At 36.5% G+C, this 20384-nt stretch overlaps 5 protein-coding genes, 1 non-coding gene and 1 pseudogene across 8 annotated transcripts; 3 read left to right on the forward strand and 4 right to left on the reverse strand.

The window, feature by feature from the left end:
* Window positions 1–835: 835 nt before the first annotated feature.
* LOC130500748 (U5 spliceosomal RNA) lies at window positions 836–952 on the reverse strand. The gene has a single exon (XR_008939300.1). It is a non-coding gene; the product is annotated as a U5 spliceosomal RNA (small nuclear RNA).
* Window positions 953–1159: 207 nt separating this feature from the next.
* LOC108809246 (60S ribosomal protein L23) lies at window positions 1160–2470 on the forward strand. The gene is made up of 3 exons (XM_018581422.2): window positions 1160–1250; window positions 1366–1650; window positions 2236–2470. Exons 1-3 carry the CDS (start codon window positions 1238–1240, stop codon window positions 2358–2360), a joined length of 423 nt encoding a protein of 140 aa, XP_018436924.1. The 5' UTR covers window positions 1160–1237; the 3' UTR covers window positions 2361–2470.
* LOC108808959 (uncharacterized) lies at window positions 2351–4561 on the reverse strand. Of its 3 annotated transcripts, none has more exons than XM_018581319.2 (3): window positions 4435–4561; window positions 2758–3832; window positions 2351–2689 (listed from the first exon to the last, which is right to left on the reverse strand). In XM_018581319.2, the coding sequence occupies exons 2-3, from the start codon at window positions 3823–3825 to the stop codon at window positions 2531–2533; spliced, it is 1227 nt and encodes a 408-aa protein (XP_018436821.1). In that variant the 5' UTR covers window positions 3826–3832; window positions 4435–4561; the 3' UTR covers window positions 2351–2530. The 3 variants fall into 3 exon arrangements, with proteins under 3 accessions (XP_018436821.1, XP_018436751.1, XP_018436679.1); XM_018581249.2 differs by having other exon boundaries at window positions 2758–3862; XM_018581177.2 differs by having other exon boundaries at window positions 2758–3907.
* A 772-nt stretch (window positions 4562–5333) lies between these two features.
* Window positions 5334–7732, reverse strand: LOC108858495 (uncharacterized). The gene is made up of 6 exons (XM_018632413.2): window positions 7666–7732; window positions 7429–7553; window positions 6179–6883; window positions 5903–6091; window positions 5695–5820; window positions 5334–5614 (listed from the first exon to the last, which is right to left on the reverse strand). Exons 2-6 carry the CDS (start codon window positions 7468–7470, stop codon window positions 5507–5509), a joined length of 1170 nt encoding a protein of 389 aa, XP_018487915.2. The 5' UTR covers window positions 7471–7553; window positions 7666–7732; the 3' UTR covers window positions 5334–5506.
* A 1469-nt stretch (window positions 7733–9201) lies between these two features.
* Window positions 9202–13756, forward strand: LOC108847931 (pre-mRNA-processing factor 19 homolog 1). Its single transcript, XM_018621345.2, has 18 exons — window positions 9202–9376; window positions 9465–9550; window positions 9737–9808; window positions 9905–9967; window positions 10304–10390; window positions 10539–10704; window positions 10806–10927; window positions 11114–11230; window positions 11320–11415; window positions 11503–11562; window positions 11991–12065; window positions 12169–12273; window positions 12459–12575; window positions 12687–12764; window positions 12866–12950; window positions 13039–13090; window positions 13246–13316; window positions 13407–13756. The coding sequence occupies exons 1-18, from the start codon at window positions 9364–9366 to the stop codon at window positions 13532–13534; spliced, it is 1593 nt and encodes a 530-aa protein (XP_018476847.2). The 5' UTR covers window positions 9202–9363; the 3' UTR covers window positions 13535–13756.
* Window positions 13757–14348: 592 nt separating this feature from the next.
* On the forward strand, window positions 14349–16808 carry LOC130500743 (plasmodesmata-located protein 2-like; annotated as a pseudogene).
* A 1713-nt stretch (window positions 16809–18521) lies between these two features.
* LOC108823862 (uncharacterized) lies at window positions 18522–20278 on the reverse strand. The gene is made up of 5 exons (XM_018597192.2): window positions 19632–20278; window positions 19380–19552; window positions 19169–19280; window positions 18870–19024; window positions 18522–18779 (listed from the first exon to the last, which is right to left on the reverse strand). Exons 1-5 carry the CDS (start codon window positions 20049–20051, stop codon window positions 18731–18733), a joined length of 909 nt encoding a protein of 302 aa, XP_018452694.2. The 5' UTR covers window positions 20052–20278; the 3' UTR covers window positions 18522–18730.
* Window positions 20279–20384: the final 106 nt, after the last annotated feature.

The raw sequence follows: 20384 nt of genomic DNA on the forward strand, positions 1-20384 counted from the left end.
CAATTTATGAAATTATAACGTTTCTACAAAATTATAAAAAGAAAATGATAGATATAAAATAACTAAGATTAATTATTGTATTGTTTGGAAACATTGATAGTAGTATAAAAATATATTGTTTGGAAACATTGATAGTAGTATAAAGAAATAAGTATATTGTTTGGAAACATGGATAGTAGTATAAATAAAGAAACATTAGTGATTTAATGTAAGTTTAACTATAAAGTATAAATGTATATTTAATTTAAAAACTTACAAAATAAATGTTAGGTCCAACAGAATGTTTCTGTTTTAATAAGATAGATGTGTGTTGTCCTTCCATATACACAACCTTAAAGAAAACAAACAAAAAAAATCCAACCTAACTTTGCTAACAACAGAATCCAGCATAAATCATCGATTGAGATTTTGTTAGATGCTTGTTTCTCACAATACCATTGCACATTCCTGTTTGATGATGAGTCTGATAAAACAAGGGTCGTCATCTAGTATAAATACTGTCAAAGTCAGTTTATCCTACCAGTTCTGAACAGAGAAAAAAAGACGAGTTTAGCGAGCTCTTAATTTTGAGAATTATAGAAATCTAAGCAACCATAAGAGAACTACATATATCTCCTGATCAAAAGTTAAAACACAACAACATTGATATCTGAGATGACAAACTAATCACAACTAGTCACCTTCGTTTACGTCAACATTACTTCCTCACCATGTTTTGCGTATCCATTTGACAAATATCCCTCCAATAGAGAAAAATCCCTACAAAGATATCAATAGAAGAACCCGTAACGATATTCATACAAATCAAAATTTTGAATAATAGTTGTTGGGTTCCACTTTTGAGTGGAAGAAACCCTCCAAAAATAGGCGTATGCCACTTAAGAATGGAGAGCACACGGTATTCTTTAGTAAAAGGCGAAAGAATAGTTCGCTTTGTGCTCACCACATGGCTGCGTGATTTCAGAAATGAGAACAAGGCCGTCATTTATCCCGATAGTTTGCGCTGCTAGTTACTCCCAATGCTCCGATGTGGGACTCTGTAACAAATAACCAAAAGGCGCTATATTAGTTCAATAAAGTTAACTCTTAGTGGGCTTTAACAGGCCTGAAAATATTCCGAGAGTTGGGCTTTAAACACAGAACTCTAAAACCCTAGCACTATGCGTCGTTCGTTGTATATAATAAAGCCGCAAACCCTAATATTCTTACAACAGAGATCAGCTCAAAGCCGTCCAAAATGTCGAAACGAGGTTCGTACTCTTCTTCTTCTTCTTCCCCGTCGAATTAAGAGATCTGAAACGTATCCAATTTTATCAAATGGTCGTGGTTGTAATGCGTTTTTGAAACTTTTTCATGTCTGTTTAGGACGTGGAGGTACGTCGGGTAACAAGTTCAGGATGTCGCTTGGTCTTCCCGTGGCGGCGACAGTGAACTGTGCCGACAACACCGGCGCCAAGAACCTCTACATCATTTCGGTGAAGGGGATCAAGGGTCGTCTCAACAGGTTGCCTTCTGCCTGCGTCGGAGACATGGTGATGGCCACCGTGAAGAAGGGGAAGCCTGATCTGAGGAAGAAGGTTATGCCAGCTGTCATCGTTAGGCAGAGGAAGCCTTGGCGCCGAAAGGATGGTGTCTTCATGTACTTCGAAGGTAAATAAAAATATTTACTTTTACTTTTAAACACTAATCAAAATAATTTAAATAAGCTAAAAAAATCGTTAGCTTGTTTGTTTAGACACGTTGCATATTGGTAGTTAGATTTAATTTTGATGTAGTTTCTTGTGGTTGGTTATAAGATTCATTCATTGAATGTTCCAAACTTGTGTCATGTATTAAACCAACTCGTTTTGAGGGTGTATTAATTACAAAACAAGATCTGGTAAATTTTAAAATGTGTTCTATCGTTACAGATGCTCTAATGCTTTAAACGCTTGTATCTGCTCCATTTGAACTCTACATTTGTATTCCTTAGGAAAATTCTTATGGTTATTAGTCTATTAGATCTCAGACTTAAGTCATGTACTCACCGACGCGTTTAGAGGGTGTTGATACGGTTACAAGTCTGGGAAACTGAAACTGTGTCCTTCGTTACAGATGCTTTTATTGCTTGAACGCTTGCTTCTGCTCCATATGGACTCTACATATATCACTCTTTTAACTTGTCAATTGATTCTTGGTATCTGTGTGATTGTAAACAAATTCTGATTCTTGTGATCTGTTTTGTACGTTGCACAGATAATGCTGGAGTCATCGTGAACCCCAAGGGAGAAATGAAAGGTTCTGCGATCACTGGTCCCATTGGTAAAGAGTGCGCTGATCTTTGGCCTAGGATTGCAAGTGCTGCCAATGCCATTGTCTGAGTGTGCGTTTGATTACCTTTCAAACAAATTTGAGAATTTTCATTTTCTGACAATATGTACGACATTCAAGTGTTTTGGTTATTTAGACATCATCAATCAATGTTTTTTTACTTCTGTCTTAATAGTATACTAAAATCTGAATATTAATTATACAAAAATACTAATGATGATTATAGATTTATTCGTAGTAGCTCCTGACTCTGGCTATGTATGAATGCTATTGCAATCGAGAAAGATTGTAAAACTGATAGCCATGTCTGGAGTTGTACTAAGTAACGTCCTCGTCGAAGCTTCTCAATCCTTAGTACAGTCTTCTCATGTTTTGATCCCTGAAACAAAAATGACTATCAGATTCTAGTTTGATCTATATACATAGAAGAAGTTATGTTATTATTACCTCTATGAGTAGCTCCGAAAGGTTATCTTTGCGTGGCTGGCCTTTTAGAAGGGTTAAGGAACAGCCCAAGTCCCATCCTCCACAGTCGCAGTTTCCTTGAGATTTCCACCTCTCTATCAAACTCGAAGGTCCATCTTCAGGCCCTCCATGAATCCCTGATGGAATCACAACATCAACACTTGTCTTAGATCTTGAACTTCCACTTTCAGTTTTGACCAGTGAAGACTTCCTCAAGAACTTCAATCCCCAACCTCCAGTTTCTTCTTCTTCTTCTTCTTCTTCTTCAAGAAACTGTTGTTTCACAAGAACAGCTAACGTTTCAAGATTTGTTGGAAGGTCGTTCTCCAGTAGATTCACCTGCTCGTGGTCAGAGTTTGGTTGCTGCATCTGCTCATTGTTCTTCATTACACCAACTACTTTCTTACACGATCCTCTGTTTTTCTTCCTACACGGTGTCTGCGAATGCTCACCATCGTTGCTGAACAAAACGAACTGCCTCTCTACGAATCTCTCATTCAAGAATGAACACGAGGACAACGTTGACACCTTTATTCTACCAACCAGAAGCGGTGATGAGGATGATGATGATGATGATGATGATGATGATTCTCTTTTCAGATGAATCATATATGTATACTCTAAAACACTTTGGTCTACAACGTTGCTGCTTAAGCTTGCCACGTAAACATCTTTTTCATTGTCCAACTTGAAAACAAAACGAGGCACTATTCCATTGGCTCTCGTAGTGAACTGAAGGGTTCCCTGAGAAACGTCTGTAGATGGAGACGAGAAGGTGTTGTTGCTAGATAAAGAGATTACCTTACGAGATTGGTCAGCTTTATCATAGTTTGCTCCTAGTTTCCTCAAGAGATGACTCGGAGAAGAAGTAGAGAACTCGCCACTACATGATACTTTGGGACTGTTTTGAAATATCTGTAAACACTTCCCGCTGCTCAAAACCGCCAAGCATCCTCCATCTTTCTTTCGTAGCAAGTTTCTCGACTTTGATGAGTTTACATTCATCAGCTGATCTTTATTCTTTTTAGCGTCAGGAGTATCACCCTCCATCTTTCACCTTGATTTGCTCGTTACAGAACAGAAGCCACTTCAATATTCACACGAGATGGATTCCTAATCAATACAAACTAATCTGAAAGACAAAAATTAAGAATCCTAAACCTTAAATGCATAAAATAACCAAGATTTGAACAGTATACAAAATGTTAAGATAATCATTGTGTAAGAACATATTTTATCTTTGACCCAAAAAAAGAACATATTCTTATCTATTTAGTACTAAACCATTTGCTAGATTTACAGTTTCAAAACCAAATGCATCTAACATTGAATACAGACTTCAAAACAATATAGAAAACGTAAAATTCAAAGCTACAGAACATGTTTGGTAAAAAGCCAAAGTTCTTGATATACCTATTTTACCTATAAGGAATATGTGGGTTATTAATTTAGCTCTTCATCTGAAACGTAAAAAAAAAAACTATAAAATAATAAATAACCAAAACCAAAGATTTGATCCCAGCCAGTTTAATTTGATAACATCAAGGCAAAGAAACCCATTTTGAAATAAGAAAAGACATGAACCTTTCTCATTGCAATGCTTTATACCTAAATTAAAAACGGATCGACGACATATTTTCAGCTAAGATGAAAATTCACCTTCTGGATTACTGCGCTTCTTCCGTTGTATGTCTCACCAACATTAATGCATAAGAAATGTTCCTTCTCCTCCTAAAGAATCATTGAGTAAGAAGAAAGTGGGCAAAGCTTGGAAGCAAAACATATATGAGAAATAAATGGGTATTGTAAGGACATAGCGTGTTGCATCCACTTTATATATTTTGATTAGTTTTTGGATTTTTCATAGTTTCCACTTAAGTTTTGTTTTCTCAACTTTTGGTTAATTGGCTTCTAGTGAGAGGTGAGGTGCGTGTGTGTTCGGTGGATCAAACTCAGCACACATATCACTATCTCTTAACTTATAATTATATTATCTTTACGAACGCAGTTTTGCATCATATGAAGATATGGTCAACGTTTTAAGAAAAAAAATATATACATGTAACATGTGAACGTTTAACATGCTATTACAAATAGATACTAAGTATAGATCGTGTAATATTATAAATGCAGGGGGAAAAGTTTTTATAGACTATTACGTAGGAAACTTAAGATCTACTCGTTGTGCATCATCTAAATTGTCAAGCTTGCTAAAAAAAAAACAATATTCTGAGATTTTGATTCAATAGTTTATCTAGAAGCGTAATACTATACTATCGACTTATGAATGTACAATATATAATACCGAAAACATGTTCCAGATTGTTTCCGCCACAAGGTAATACTACACATCATATTTAGAAAAATCTCAAACAATATCAATTCACAGAATTATACCAGTTATGAGAAATGATCAAGAAAATCTTACAAATGATATTCAAATGACTATTATTATACAACGTCCATCAAATACAATAGACATTAATATATCATCCATGTTATATAATCTTATATCTATACAAATTTTGTAATGTTCTATGTAACATAACACACTCCCCTCCCTACAGTTTTATTTATCATGGCCTACCTAAACCCATTATTCCTCTCTTTTTTCTTGTGTTCTAAATATATCAGAGAAAATATGAGTCATAGCCAAAAAATGCACTAATAAAATGTACATATATACCTCTATAAGACTACTATTTTGTGATTATAGGACTATGTAATTAACTCAAATCCAAGACTGGATTGGATACTTGAACTTGAACGAGTTTACGCCACTTATGTGTGAAAATATGTCTGAAGAATCAACCAGTTGCTCTTCTGCTCTGACCCCCACCTGCAAACCGAACCCTGGTTTAAAAAGCTAACCTAAAATTCATAAGGTTTTATCTGTGGTTGAAACGGGATTAATCTTACATCATCATCGTCTTCTTCATGATAGCTCGAAGAAGCTTGTCTATATGGTTCACACAATTCATCGTTCTTTGCAAATCTTCCTCTAACTCTTGGACGACTATCTGCCAACGTCTTCCTACATGCATACTGTTTAAACGAACTCTATTTTTAACAAACTGTAGATTGATAACCCATGGTTCAATATGGTTTAATGATTAAACATAGAGACCTTAATTTTCTTGCTGAAATTCCTCTCGTTTCTCTTCTTCATGTACCTACGAATCTTTTCTTTCCTTTGCTCAGCTGTGAGTTTGCTGACTTTGTTGACGCTGGCGTCGTCTAAACCGGTTATCTCTGTTCCTAACTCCGGAAGAACCGGTTTGGGCAGGTGGTTTTGGTCTTCGCCACAGTCAAGTGCCTATTTCGAACAAAAAACAACAAACCAGTAAATACCAGGTCCATATATCTAACCGGATTACCAAACCGGCTTCATTTTGATTTATACCTGGAGATGATGATCTCCTCCTGGATTGTATATGGGTTTAATCGAATCTTGGCAGAACATTCCACTATTACCAGCCTGGATTTCCATCAATTGATCATGTGACGGTTTAAAGTCAGAACCAAAACCGGAGTAAAAATCTGATCCTCCAATGGCTAAACCGGTGTTCATCATATTCCTGGTTACGCCCATGTAAGATGGTAAACCGGGATTACCCAAGAAAGGGGAAGTAGGGTTTAGGGACCCAATATTGTAACTTGGGACAGAAGAAAGACAATCATCTTCAAAAACCGTTAAAGGCGGAGGCAAATGATCACAAGAAGAGGAGGAGTATAGAATGTTCGGAGGCTGATGAAGTTGAATCCCGGTGAAATCAAACTGATCTTGGAGTTGATCGGAGGCTGGGAACTGAATAGTGGAAGAGAAATCGATGGAAGCTGTGATATCGTTATCGAAATCGTCTTGTGAATCGAATATGATCGATAAGTCACCGTTGTCATCATTATTGTTGCTGTTGTTTTTGTCTTCATGGTCTTGATTCGAACCGCTGTTGGATTTGTCGGGAAAGTTATTGTTGTTGATGTTTTCGACAGAGCCACAACAGTTTGAAGCAGATGTCACTTCAGAGGTTTGATTAAAGGTCTCTTCAAATAACTGTGGATCGCAGAAATCGAAGATTTGAGCGGTGAGAGGGCTTGTGATCTCATCCTACGAAACAAAACGACAAGATGAGATGTAAATAGCTGAAAAAACATCAGTAAAAAATTTACATGTAATGTCTTTGAGACATACGTTGAAGGCTTGCATGAAAAAGATACGTGGTCGTATTTTCTAGGTTTAAACTCGTTGAGAAGAAGTTTTGACTTAAGATATACAATACGATTAGAGAGAAGTGGACATTTATACGCTCATATCTCGTTCGTTCTCTGTGGCATTTATCAAGAAGAATCTAGATAAATAAATAAAAAATATTGACGATAAGGAGGGATAGTTTCCATAAAAGGGAAGTTTTTGGATTTTGGTGTTTCTTTTGCGTCCAGAAATTAAAAACATTGCCTGGTAAGAACGATATTTTCTTACAAAAGAAAATAAATGCACAAATAAGAATAAGAATCGTTTTTCATAGTTCGATTAAATTTTTGCTGAAAATGCATAAAAAACACAAACCATGCATTCAGGGGCTTACAAATAACGGATTCATTGTCATTGACGATCGAATGATATTGAGTTTAAAAAAAAAATCAAAGAGTTACCATGGAGAGCTGCTCGTGAGACGAGATTACGTCCTGCGACATGCTTATGTGTTTCTTTATGGACTCCAACGTGATACCAAGATTTTTCGGGAAAATTGCTTTGTCGAACGTCGGAGGAGTGATGTCTGAACAAGAAACCCAGACAATTAAATCATTAAAAACGGATAATAGTTAATTAAACAGAACAGAAAAAAAAACAATTCTGTTTCAGACAGAGAAAATAAGAAAGTTTCTTACAGCTTTCTCTGGAGAAACTAATTGGAGGTTATGGAAGTTAACGTAACCAATTTATTTTTATTTTTGGTTAAGTGTGTGTATATGCGTACGTATCTGCATGATATATATAAGCTGGTGTGAGTAAATGTAATAAGGCTTTGGGAAATGCCACGTGAAAATTAAACGTTAAACGCGCTGGTCCTAGAGTTTCTTATCTAACGTGATGTGGCGTGTCATGAGTGGATAAAACGTATGTATTTTGAGTTGACGTGGACAAGTTGGTCCCACTATAGGGGTGACTTGGTTGACCTGTGATGGAGTTTGACCGAATTTCTTTTGTTTCCGATTATTTTGACCTCTTGACTGGAAGTTGTACTAATTTAAGCTTTTTATTTATAGAATTGGCTTCTTCTTTTTTTGAACAAATATAATTGGCATTTCTATTTTATATTTAGTAATGTTTATTTTTCATTTTAAAGTTCTTATTTATTTACTTGGCTGTTTTTTTACTTGATAAAAAGGCCAGGTCAGTGAGATACGGAGAAAAATAGATAAATTAGTTCATACAAGATAAATATTTCTGTACCATGTAAATAGTTACGTGATGCTTGACTAAATTCGAAACTGGAATCTTATATAAAAACTGTTTCCTCTGGATAGGAGTTATACGATAGTGATAGTTGTAGCATACCATATGCTTGGTTTCGTTGAACAAAAAAAAAAGAAAATATAAGTTTATAGAACTGAATACTGATCGAGGTCCTTGCAAAAAGAATACGATCGAGGTAACGTAAGGTGCGGGCGTATCAATATCGATCATTTAAACTATCCATCAAAATTATATATATGATACAATTTGAAAAACATGCATGGTTAATTTAGCCAAAAAAAAAGAAGAAGCATGCATGGTACTTAAACTTTAACCATTCTTTCAAAATAACTAAATACGAACTTGGTAATTCCTTTATTAATTGGACACGACGGCAACCTATAAAGATAGATAGAGTGCTTAATTAAAGACTCCAGCTATGAGCCTATGATCATACAATGATACAAGGAAGATGCTATACAATATAATAATTGAGTTAATATCTGGTACATACGGCAACTTAATTAGCATAGATTGATTAATAGTAACTAGCACGATGTATACTATTACTACGGGATTAATCATGATAAGATTCTGTATGTTTGGTAATCAGAATCTAAAACCTATAGATAGGAAGACAATAAGCATCGCATCCCTTTGTTCTTTCTCTGAAAGCTTAATCTTGTACTTTCCAAACAATTCCGTATAAATTTGTGTTTATTTTGTTTTTGATGTAATCAAATTCGTGTTTACTTGTTAGACACAAACAATCAGATATCTCATATATGTGAAGAGATTCCTCATTCATCATATGATTAAGATAATTTCTTTTGTTGCATATCTTCTCATTTAAAAGAATTAGAACCTCCCGTTTACGAATGGGCTTGATAAAAAAGCCCATATTCGCTCAAATCAGGCAATCATAAAAGCCCAAATGTGAATATTAAGAAATCGCAAACGTAATAATCGTTCCGTCTTGCTTCCTCCTGCTCTCTCAGCTTCCGCGATTTTGTTTAGTTAGCGCCGGACCTGAGTAGATAGATAAACCCTAAGCTCAGCCTCCAAGTAGCTTCGTATTCTTATTAAAATCGATCTTCTGTTGCTGCGTCTTCATCTTCCTTCATACTAAGATGAATTGTGCAAGTAAGTAATACCTCTTTTCGCTTTTCTATTGCTTCTCGATTTACCAATTTAGATCTATTGTTGACACTCTGGTTTGCTTATCGTACAGTTTCCGGGGAAGTTCCGGTGGAGCCTGTGGTTTCGAAGAAGTCTGGTTTGCTCTACGAGAAGCGCCTAATCGAGACGCACATCTCGGTAAGCTCTTCGCTTATCTAGGGTTACTCAGCTGTTTATTATCGGCTTTCACCTCTTTAATCTCTGGAACTAGTGGGGCCCTTATTCTCTATAATATCTGCGTATTTTTTTTTTCAAAATTTGGTTAGTGAGATCTTGTTGTGTGTAGGTCAACGATTTGTTAAGTGCTTTGTGGTAACCTTGTAGGATTTTGGGAAATGCCCGGTTACTGGTGAACCGCATACCATTGATGACATTGTTGCCATCAAAACGGGAAAGGTAACGAAGCTGTTTGGATTGTTTGTCATGGAGCAGTGTTTTGTAGAAAGTTATTATTAGCCTGATTCGCTCTCCGGGACCTTTTTTTTTTTTCAGATCGTGAAGCCAAAACCATTACACACAGCTAGCATCCCTGGATTGCTCGGAACGTTCCAGACTGTAAGCTTTTTTATATTGTTTGCTATTTGCTTTTACTGTGTACCTTCGTTTCGTGGCTTTATGCTTGCTTTCCTTTTTGTTCAATCTGTAAAATATCCTCTGTCTATTAAGGATTTTGTAGACTTACATGGATCTAAGCATTTGATAGATTATACAGGTCTAGGTCCACATGTCTGTTTAGGTTATTTGACATAGCAGATTTTCCCTCTACTCTTTACGAAAGCTGGTGCTTGAATCGTTCGTTCATTTGTTACTGCTATCAAGACAGGATTGTTTACTATTATGTTGAATTCTGCAAAATAAAAGCACAAGTTCATATATATTTTGTGCTTCCAGGAATGGGATTGTTTGATGCTATCAAATTTTTCACTTGAGCAACAACTCCATACTGCGAGGCAAGAGCTAAGCCATGCTTTGTATCAGGTAACTATTATCAACTGCTTGACTACCTGTGATACCACCTGATATGAATTATGTGCTACAATTTTATTTTCTGGATGTTTCCATTAGTTAGTATTGATAAAGGTGTTTGATGGATTTTTTTGGGGTACGCTTTCCCTTCTGGTTGCAGCATGATGCTGCTTGTCGTGTGATTGCTAGGCTTAAAAAAGAAAGAGACGAGGCACGACAATTGCTTGCAGAGACTGATAGGCAGTTACCTGCAGCGACTGATAGGCAGTTACCTGCAGCCCCCGAAGTTGCCACAGAGAATGCTACTCTTAGTAATGGTAAACGAGGTATGCCTGCACATTATATCTGTACATTTTCTTATCAAAATAAGTTGGCTATGTATTTAATTTTCTTGTAACAAATTGCTATGTTTTATTGTTGCAAGTAGCTGCCGATGGTGGTGAACAAGGTCCCGATGCAAAGAAAATGCGTCTTGGAGTTTCGGGTGAAGTTATTACAGAACTGACAGATTGTAATGCTGCTCTTTCCCAGCAGCGTAAGAAGAGACAGGTAATACATATAGCTTCATATCTATTAATACCTTGGTTTTAAAGTAGAATTCATGAGCGAATTATATGCGAACTTTGTATTTTATTGTTGGTACCTTTCAACGGATCTGGAGTTTGTATTTTGTATGTTGATTAGATTTTACGCGTGGCCCTTTTGTCTTGATACATTTTTCTCTTGACTCGCTAGATCCCTCCGACGTTGGCTTCAGTTGATGCTCTGGAGAAGTTCACTCAACTCTCAAGCCACCCACTTCACAAGACCAGCAAACCTGGTATTTTTTCAATGGACATCCTACATTCTAAGGTTTGACACCCGGAATTTTTCTCATTTTCCACTCATCACTTGACATTGTTATCGGTTATGAGAAGTCATTGCATTGAATTGCTACTCAGGATGTCATTGCGACCGGAGGAATGGATACAACTGCCGTTCTCTTTGATCGTCAGTCAGGACAAATCTTGTCGACGTTGACTGGTCATTCAAAGAAGGTATGTATTTTGCCGTATTTTCTAATATTTTTTCACCTAACTTTTCCTCTTTAGTTTTGTGCTTGACATGCATTGTTCGCTTTGCAGGTTACTAGTATTAAGTTTGTAGGTGACACTGATCTTGTTTTGACTGCTTCATCAGACAAGGTAAGCCCAAAATGTTATGCACAGGCCTGAAATCCGATGGGTTTTTTTCCGTGTGTAGTGCTTGTACAACATCTCTGTAGGAATTTTTCGTCCTTTATTGAATATTGCATGATCTTAACAAGTAGTATAGAAATGCTTTTAGTTTCTGTTCACACAGCTTATGTGAAATCTTGTTCTTGTAAAAGTCATCATGTCATCTTTGAAAAACTGATTAGACTATCTGAGTGATCCTGGTGATACACGTCCCCATAAAAAGTTGACTTATCTTATATCTCGTGAAGCTATCTCTGTTTAAATACCTAGCTTGATGCATTTCGTACATAAATTTTGTTTCACGCCATTGATTGTTTGCGGTCTCTCTTTGTTGAATTTGATCATAATGATATGCATCACTGGTCGTCTGATTTTGGTGTTTTGACACACTGCAGACAGTTCGTATCTGGGGAAGTTCAGAGGGTGGGAACTATGCCTGTAAACATACATTGAAAGATCACACTGCAGAGGTAAGGATTAAATTGAAGAACTTAGGCTACAGTCGCATACAGTTTTTACCAATAGAGCTGTATTTGTTCTGTTATAACGTAAAAACAATGATGTGCTTTTCAGGTGCGAGCTGTCACTGTCCATGCAACGAACAAATACTTTGTGTCGGCATCGCTCGACAGTACGTGGTGCTTCTATGATATGTCCTCTGGTTTGTGCCTTGCCCAGGTTCGCAAACTTCTTATCCACAAGCCACTGATACATGTTATTCCAGCTCCGATTTTCTCTTGGTACAATCTTCAAAGAAAGCCTGAGAAACATTAGTTGTACAATGGTGATCTGAAATAAGGCATAAGAAAAAAAAATATTTTCTTAGAATGTGTCTTTCTCATTGCTTTATTATAATTATTCAGGTAACAGATGATTCCGAGAAGGTGGATTACACGGCTGCCGCTTTCCATCCTGATGGTCTCATTCTTGGAACTGGTACCGCTCAATCTATTGTCAAGATTTGGGATGTAAAGAGTCAGGTAAAAAATCCCCTTGATCTTCCTTGTCCATCAACTCTTGAGATCCTCAAACGTTCTTAGTATCCTCAGTTTGTTCTCACGTTAATTTCATCTATCTCTATTGGCGAATAGGCAAACGTGGCGAAGTTCGGTGGCCACACTGGTGAAATCACATCTGTATCATTTTCTGAAAATGGTTATTTCCTCGCGGTTGGTACTTTGACCCAACTACTAAACAGAAAGACGAATATCACCGGCGTCCCCTTTTACTGACCTGTTTTTGTTTTTCTTTCTTTCTTGATATTGTTCAGACATCTGCGCTGGATGGTGTTAGACTGTGGGACCTGCGCAAGCTAAAGAACTTCCGAACATTCGACTTTCCAAATGCAAACTCGGGTAATCAACTATCCGAGCACCTCTTCTCTAGTCCATTTTGTTGATTGTGGTATTCATTTCTAAGACACGAACGAAAATTATTTTGCAGTGGAATTTGACCATAGCGGATCTTATCTTGGCATTGCTGCTTCAGATATAAGGTGAGGTTTACATTGTTACACACAATGCGATTTGATTCATGAGCTCACTTTGATCACTAAATTATTAAAAGAGAGTTGTGCAAATTCAAGAACTTGTGGCAATGATAAAATGATCCATACAAAATAATAAACACTTGTGCGCTTCAATGTTTCAGAGTATTCCAAACGGCCAGTGTAAAAGCCGAATGGAACCCAGTCAAGACACTTCCTGATCTATCCGGTACAGGTAATGTCATATGATTTCAAACTTTTGAAGTCTCTCTTCTCTTCCCTTTTTTTTTGAGTCTTAACATTGAAAATCCATGAACTTTTGCAGGTAGAGCAACATGTGTTAAGTTTGGTCCCGACGCCAAATACGTAGCAGTCGGTTCAATGGACCGTAATCTCAGGATATTCGGTTTACCTAGCAATGACAGCACTGAAGACTCTGCACAAGATTCATGAATAGATAGACATGCCTCCCCAACTCTGAGCTACATTCCCAGTTCCCTCTATTTATGTTGTATCTCTGATATTCCTGTTTGGTCTTTTCACAATCACATTCCCTACTTAGCTCCTTCTGTTTCTCTTTATCCAAAAAGGAAAAAATCCGATAACATCGCATCGTAAGAGTATACACTTCATCTTTGCCTCTTTGTTTTGAAAGAATCCATAAAAAGTTTTTCATGTTTCAGAGAGAAAGTTAGCTCGCTCGCTTGCGAACAATGCCCATTCTTACCTTTTTTTTTTTTGGTCAAACAATGCACATTCTTACTTAAGACAATGAAATGGAGACAAGAAAAAGGAGAAGTTGTTCATATAAATTAGAGAACCCCGAGACAGAACAGAGATTTTGACTGTACTCTGGTCAAAAAACACACTTCACAATCTTCCCATTCTCCCACCAATCTCTCAGATTCCTTTTCGCTTCCTCCAAGACTATCTCTCTCTCTTTCTGATTTTCCATTTATAGCCCATCCTTCTGTAATTCCGTTATTAGTTAATTTTTCATTAACATGTTTAAGTATCAACTATCAAGTGCAAAAAAGTTTGCATCTTTACCCAATTTCCAAAATAACCAACCACTCAACAAGATTGTCACAAAGTAAGTTCAATTGAAAATGACTTTTTTAACTTTGAATTAGATTCAAAGGGCCACTAGTTAAAAGGTGGACTTAGCAATAAATAAACTGATATTAAAGCTCTCAGACAACAATTTTTTAATTGTTTTGCTGCAGCAGTAAAATCAAACTTGTACACAGTCTCAGAACTGAAGGACTCAGAAGCATTTAAAGGAAGAAAAAGGACTCTCTGCTTCTCTCTCTTTTTTTTTTATTTATCTCCCTAATCTCTTGTCACATGTGTTTAGAGAGAGAGAGTGGCCACCCAAATCCAAAAACAAGAAACCCAGAAACCTAGAAGACAGAAACAAAAACTAAAAGCTTTACTGAGCCACCAAGCAACCAATTACCATAAAACTCAAAAACCCATAAAAACCAAACCAACACCCCCAAGAAAATCCCACAAAGAATCCATCTTTCAATACCTACAATGAGAAAGCCTATGATTTGATCTTCCCAATCTTCTCTTCTCCCCAAAGATAAAAAGAGACCACACAACACAACCACCAAAAGAATCCACACACACAAACATAAAGAATGAGTCTTTCAATCTCATTACTCTTCTTGACGAGTCTACTGTTGTTTTCAGATCTCAGTGTCATAGAATCAGCAACGACCGAATACACAACCTTAATCTACAAAGGATGCGCGAAACAGCAGTTCTCAGATCCGTCTGGTCTATACTCACAAGCTCTCTCCGCCATGTTTGGCTCACTGGTCACTCAGTCCACTAAAACCAGATTCTACAAGACCACTACCGGAACAAGCCAAACCACAATCACCGGTCTCTTTCAGTGCAGAGGAGATTTGACCAACCACGACTGTTACAACTGCGTCAGCCGCCTCCCCGTTCTCTCCGACAAGCTCTGCGGCAAAACCATAGCCTCCAGAGTTCAGCTCTCCGGCTGTTATCTCCTCTACGAAGTCGCCGGCTTTTCTCAAATCTCAGGTTTAACCCTTTCTCTTCAATCGAACCGGATATTTGACCGGTTTGGTTTCGTTTTGCTTTAATCGAACCGGATATTGACCGGTTTGGTTTCTCTTTAACATCAATTCTTTCTTCATACGCTTCAATCGAACCGGATATTGGACCGGTTTGGTTTCGTTTTTACCATCAATTCTTTTTTTCTCCATCACGCTTCGATCGAACCGGATGTTGACCGCTTTGGTGTCTCTTTTAACATCAATTTCCGGTTTAATCATCATTTAACAGGGATGGAGATGCTGTTCAAGACATGCGGGAAGAACAACATAGCCGGGACAGGGTTCGAGGAGAGGAGAGACACGGCGTTCGGGTGATGCAGAACGGCGTCGTTTCGGGGCACGGGTTTTACGCGACAACGTACGAGTCTGTCTACGTTTTGGGACAGTGCGAAGGCGATGTCGGAGATTCCGACTGCAGCGGCTGCGTCAAGAACGCGCTGGAGAAAGCTCAGGTCGAGTGTGGAACAGCGATCTCCGGTCAGATTTATCTCCACAAGTGCTTTATAGCTTACAGCTATTACCCGAATGGTGTTCCTAGGAGATCTTCTTCTTCTTCGTCTTCTTCCTCGTCAGGCTCTGGTTCCTCGAGTTCAGATCCTTCGTCTTCTACAGGTGAGAGATTCTTATTAATCGTTTAAGTTTTTAATATCAAATCTTAGTTTACTATCGAGTTAAGTTAATCTTCAGTTTAGTTCTAATCTTCAGTGTGGGACTTCCTCTTCTGTTTTTTTCAGTCTCAAGGATTAAAGTAGTACTTATTTTATTTTTTCTTGAACACCAAGTAGTAATTATTTTTTAATGTGGTGCTTTTTCTATTAATTGGTAACAGTTATTCCTTGGAGTTTTTAATTAATTCTACCCCATGCTGGGTATGCAGTTCAATTAGTATTACTTTATTTATCATGCTTTTCATTAAATACTTTTCTACTCGTATGTTAAAAAAATGAAGTACCGTATTAAGTCTTCATTAAAATTCTATCACTAATTATTTTCTTCAAAAGTACTTTTGAAAAATTGTACACATTATTTGTAGTAGGTTCATGAACTTAATATAGAGCACTTGATATTTATAGTGAAATTGATAGCAATAATAATAATTAAAGAAACAAATAAATGGACAGGAGCAACTGGGAAAACGGTGGCAATAATAGTAGGAGGAGCAGCTGGTGTTGGCTTTCTTGTCATTTGCTTGCTTTTTGCCAAAAACTTGATGAAGAAGAAACACGACGGTACCTTTTCTCTACTTGCACTGACTCATACATGCATCTTTAAACATGCATACAAACAAACTACAAACACATGCACATGTGATGAGGAATAATAAATAATGGGAAGTGTTCACTACAATGATATCTCTTTTGGCAGACTATTGAAGATTTGAGGAGGAAGAGAACAAACAAGAGTCTAATCCCCATCAAAGAGAGGCGCAAGTTTATTTTCTTTCTTTTTTCTTTTTTGAGGTGCCATTAGATTCCCTAGTCCAAACCTTTTTTAATTTATGAATATTGTTGTTATGTTTTTTTTGTTAGTTCGGATTATTGGGAGGTATGGGTTTTGTGGTTGATGCAATGACCATTCAAATGTTCAAAAATACTTTCCCAAAATGTGAAGAAAAGGATTTTGTTTATTCTCAATCAGTTACACTAACTATTTAATCTCACCAGTTACACATTACCATAAATATAGTTTCCACTTAAGTAGAAACTGAATAGTGTACTTAGTCTATCTATCTTATTAAAACAGAAACATTATAACTTCTTCTAGGTGGATTTTTAAATTGGACATCACATTATTATTCTTAGTCTAACCTTTCATTTAAATATTTCCTTAAAAAGTTTAATATCAACTATCTATCATTTAACTCCACTATAAGATCTATGTCTATGCATCTATTAAACAAAATATATGTTCTTTTCGTTAGAGTATACTCACATTATCATATTTATATTATATCATAGTAAAAATATAATAATCCCTCTCCTTTATTATAGTCAAATGAATACAATAAATGTCTCCAATATAAATATAACACGAGTCTAAGTTCTTAAAAATAAAAATATAAATAGATAGAAACAAAAATAAATATTACACATGTTATTAAAAATATAAATATTACACGGGTAGATTGACAAAAAAATACAAATATTACGCTAATCCTTTTTTTTGTCATCAACTTATACAAACTTAAACTGAGTAGGTTGACAAAAAGATACAAATATTACATGAATCCTTTTTTTTTACACGAATCCTTAGCCAGTCATTATACAACTTTGACTTTTTTGGTCTGGTTATTTCCTAAACAATTGATTCAATTAACCAAATAACTTAAGAACACGTTTCCTCCCATCATTAAACTATAATTATCTTAAACACAAAACCCCTTTTAATTAAAAAACAATTATTTGGAATCAAATACTGATGAATCTTAAAATTTTAAATAGCTTGATACAGAACTTTTGAAACTCAATAATAAAGATATCAGAACACATTTTCTTAGATGTTCAAATAATCGAGGTTTGCTTTGAATATACACTAAATAGAATATACTAACGTAGATTCTTACTTAAATAACAGAAACATCAATTTATACTTAAAAAAACGATTATTGGAAAACCTCTTCACCAAGTTGAGTCTACTATGCCTAAAATCTCGGTTACAATCAAATATTCACAATCAAATTGTCATATTTGAAAAATCATGAATATGGAAAATCCTCTTCTCCAAGTTTATTCTACTATACATAAAATCTCGATGTCAAGAGATTTTGTATTTATTATATCTGACTTAATAGGTTAGAAAATATTCATTTTCTCCCACTAAAATGTGTGTACAAGTACTTGTCTTCGTATTCATCATTGGACATTCACAAAACTTTTAGAAAAAATCCCAAAAAGCACAATGTCAAAACCAAATCGTATTGGTTGATATTATATTAGTGTTTTCACTATACAGTTACAGTATAACATCTTTGAATTAATAATCTATAAATTAATATCTCTATAAATTAGTATAATTTCATAGTTTCAAATTGAGTTTTTGGTTCAATTAGTATCTCCATAAATTAATAATCTCTATAAATTAATAAAAAATTATAGTTTTGGTATAGTCGCAACATTATTAATTTATAGAGGTTTCACTTTATATCTCTAATACACCAATGAAAAATTATTAATAGGAAAAACAGTTTTAACATTGTTCTTAAACAATATGTTTTAGACAAACTCAAAATTATATAAAACCACATTATGTGAAAAGGACAAATTCCAAATTGTATCAACTATTATAGAATATATATTATATATTAAAAATAAAAAAATAAAATCCGCGCGGTCGCGCGGATCATGATCTAGTTTCACTGAAACTACATGATAGAAAGAAAAAGTAGGTCCGAGCGTATCAAGCTGTATTTATATTACATCGGTTAGGTTTATTCCGTAAATAGATTCGAATATGCAAGAGATATGTATATAAAAAGGAAATCAGTGAAGCTGCATAAAGCTAATATACCACAAGCTTTTTCTTCACAAAAGAGAGATCTTCTTCTTCTTGATGAAGATCATTCTTCTATTTCCCATAGGAACCTAGCGTACTCTCCAAGTATAATGCTGCCCCCACCACCACAGAAGACAATGATGGTCACATTTTTCAGTAAGAGTTTGTGTAAGAGAGAAATTTCAAAAACTTGAAACTGTTACCTGTCATTTGGAGAGGCTTCAACGGCCTTCTCGAAATAGAACAAGGCCTTCTCCTGGTCACCATTAATACTCCAAAACGCTTTCGCATATCTGCATAGCGTCTCTCCATCCTCTGTTTCAGACAACCTTGAGCTCCGTTTCTCCCCTCCCTCAGGCTGGTCAAAACCAAAACCCCACGTAAGTGACCACAAACTCGAATCCATATGCCATGTAAACCCTACTACTTTGAGCTAACATGTCTACAAGAATGTAGGTGAAGCCTAATATAATAGGTGGAGGATACGGTTCATTGGTCAAACCTCAGAGTCTTCTCTTCCTTGCTGACTTCTGTTTCCGAAAGAGTCATCAACCTCATCATCATCCTCATCATTTATCTCCCAGAGAAAACTAGCATATGCTCCAAGAACATTGCTGAAAAGAAGAAGAAAAAAATACACGCGCACACACACACTCAGGTTGAGTAAATAACCAATTGTTTTACCAAAGATGAAGAATGTATCCAACAGAAACCTATCCTCAGGAGATGCTTGAACAGCGCGTTCAAAGTAGCTCAACGCCTTAGCTTCATCCCCGTGAAGCTTCATAACCAATCTACCATAGTTCGCTAAAGCTACTCCATCACTAGGCTCAACCACAGTACACTTATGATAATACTCTTCTGCTCCATTAACATCTCCTTTGTACTGTTAACCCCCACAACTCTCACGCCATTAAAAAAAACAGAGTCATTTACAGAACATTATTATTAATGATTCATCATACCTCCAAGAAGCTGGCGTAGTTTCTGAGAAGCAGAGGATGCAACGGATACTCCTCGAGCATCCTCTTGTAGTAATCACCACAGCTCTCATCATCGAAACTCGGGAAATCGAAGTTGATAATCTCACTACTACCGTACAGATCGAACTTATCAATCCCAAGCCCTGCGGCTAAATGCATAGGAGGACTCGGTGGCCGTTGTTCAATCTCAAACCTTTTCTCGTCCTCCTCTTCCTTGATCGACAAGGCATCGTCAATGATGCTGCTGTGCTTAGCGAAGCTGAAGTCGGCTTCAACGGAATCGCCGATCGAAACCGTTCTATCCAAATTCTCGTCGGGTCCAGTCGCCGGGTCTTCGGGTTTTTTGAGCTCGTCTACGGATTCGCCGCAGTAGATTGAGAGAGATGGCTCGCTCTTGAGCATCTTTCTCCTCTCTCTTTGAGCTTAAAGTCTTCGACTTTGGTTTCAAAATTCAATCTTTTTTTGGTGGGTCGTTCGATTTTGGGAGGAATCGTGTTATTGGTTAAATGTTATGTGTGGACATTGATTCGGAGGACCCCTCCAAAGAGACAACGATTGATTGAACGAAGACAATTGAACTCTAGGTGTGACTCTCGGACAGGGGAAAGAGGATAGGTTTTGATGGGGGAAACTGCGAACTTCCGCAAAGTGCCCTTGTATTATTTTATTCTTTACAAATTTCTCTCTTTAGTTTATTTTCTTTTTATTTGACCCCAGCACTCCAATTAGTGCAGA

Source organism: Raphanus sativus, unplaced genomic scaffold (assembly GCF_000801105.2).
Source record: "Raphanus sativus cultivar WK10039 unplaced genomic scaffold, ASM80110v3 Scaffold0027, whole genome shotgun sequence".
Lineage (NCBI taxonomy): Eukaryota > Viridiplantae > Streptophyta > Magnoliopsida > Brassicales > Brassicaceae > Raphanus > Raphanus sativus.

Bases quoted from the DNA above. Each gene is read 5' to 3' on its own strand.
- LOC108809246 (XM_018581422.2), top strand. The intron at 1,651-2,235 runs GTAAATAAAAAT...TACGTTGCACAG, and splicing joins TGTCTTCATGTACTTCGAAG to ATAATGCTGGAGTCATCGTG.
- LOC108808959 (XM_018581319.2), bottom strand. From the start codon at position 3,825: ATGGAGGGTGATACTCCTGACGCTAAAAAGAATAAAGATCAGCTGATG. The intron at 2,690-2,757 runs GTAATAATAACA...TTTTTGTTTCAG, and splicing joins TTTCGGAGCTACTCATAGAG to GGATCAAAACATGAGAAGAC.
- LOC108858495 (XM_018632413.2), bottom strand. From the start codon at position 7,470: ATGTCGCAGGACGTAATCTCGTCTCACGAGCAGCTCTCCATG. The intron at 6,884-7,428 runs GTAACTCTTTGA...TTTGTTTCGTAG, and splicing joins CTCACGAGCAGCTCTCCATG to GATGAGATCACAAGCCCTCT. The intron at 6,092-6,178 runs GTATAAATCAAA...TGTTCGAAATAG, and splicing joins GAGGAGATCATCATCTCCAG to GCACTTGACTGTGGCGAAGA.
- LOC108847931 (XM_018621345.2), top strand. The intron at 9,551-9,736 runs GTAAGCTCTTCG...GTAACCTTGTAG, and splicing joins TAATCGAGACGCACATCTCG to GATTTTGGGAAATGCCCGGT. The intron at 10,928-11,113 runs GTAATACATATA...TTGACTCGCTAG, and splicing joins AGCAGCGTAAGAAGAGACAG to ATCCCTCCGACGTTGGCTTC.
- LOC108823862 (XM_018597192.2), bottom strand. From the start codon at position 20,051: ATGCTCAAGAGCGAGCCATCTCTCTCAATCTACTGCGGCGAATCCGTA. The intron at 19,025-19,168 runs GTTTGACCAATG...GGTTTTGACCAG, and splicing joins AAGGAAGAGAAGACTCTGAG to CCTGAGGGAGGGGAGAAACG. The intron at 18,780-18,869 runs GTAACAGTTTCA...TGGTGGGGGCAG, and splicing joins GAAGCCTCTCCAAATGACAG to CATTATACTTGGAGAGTACG.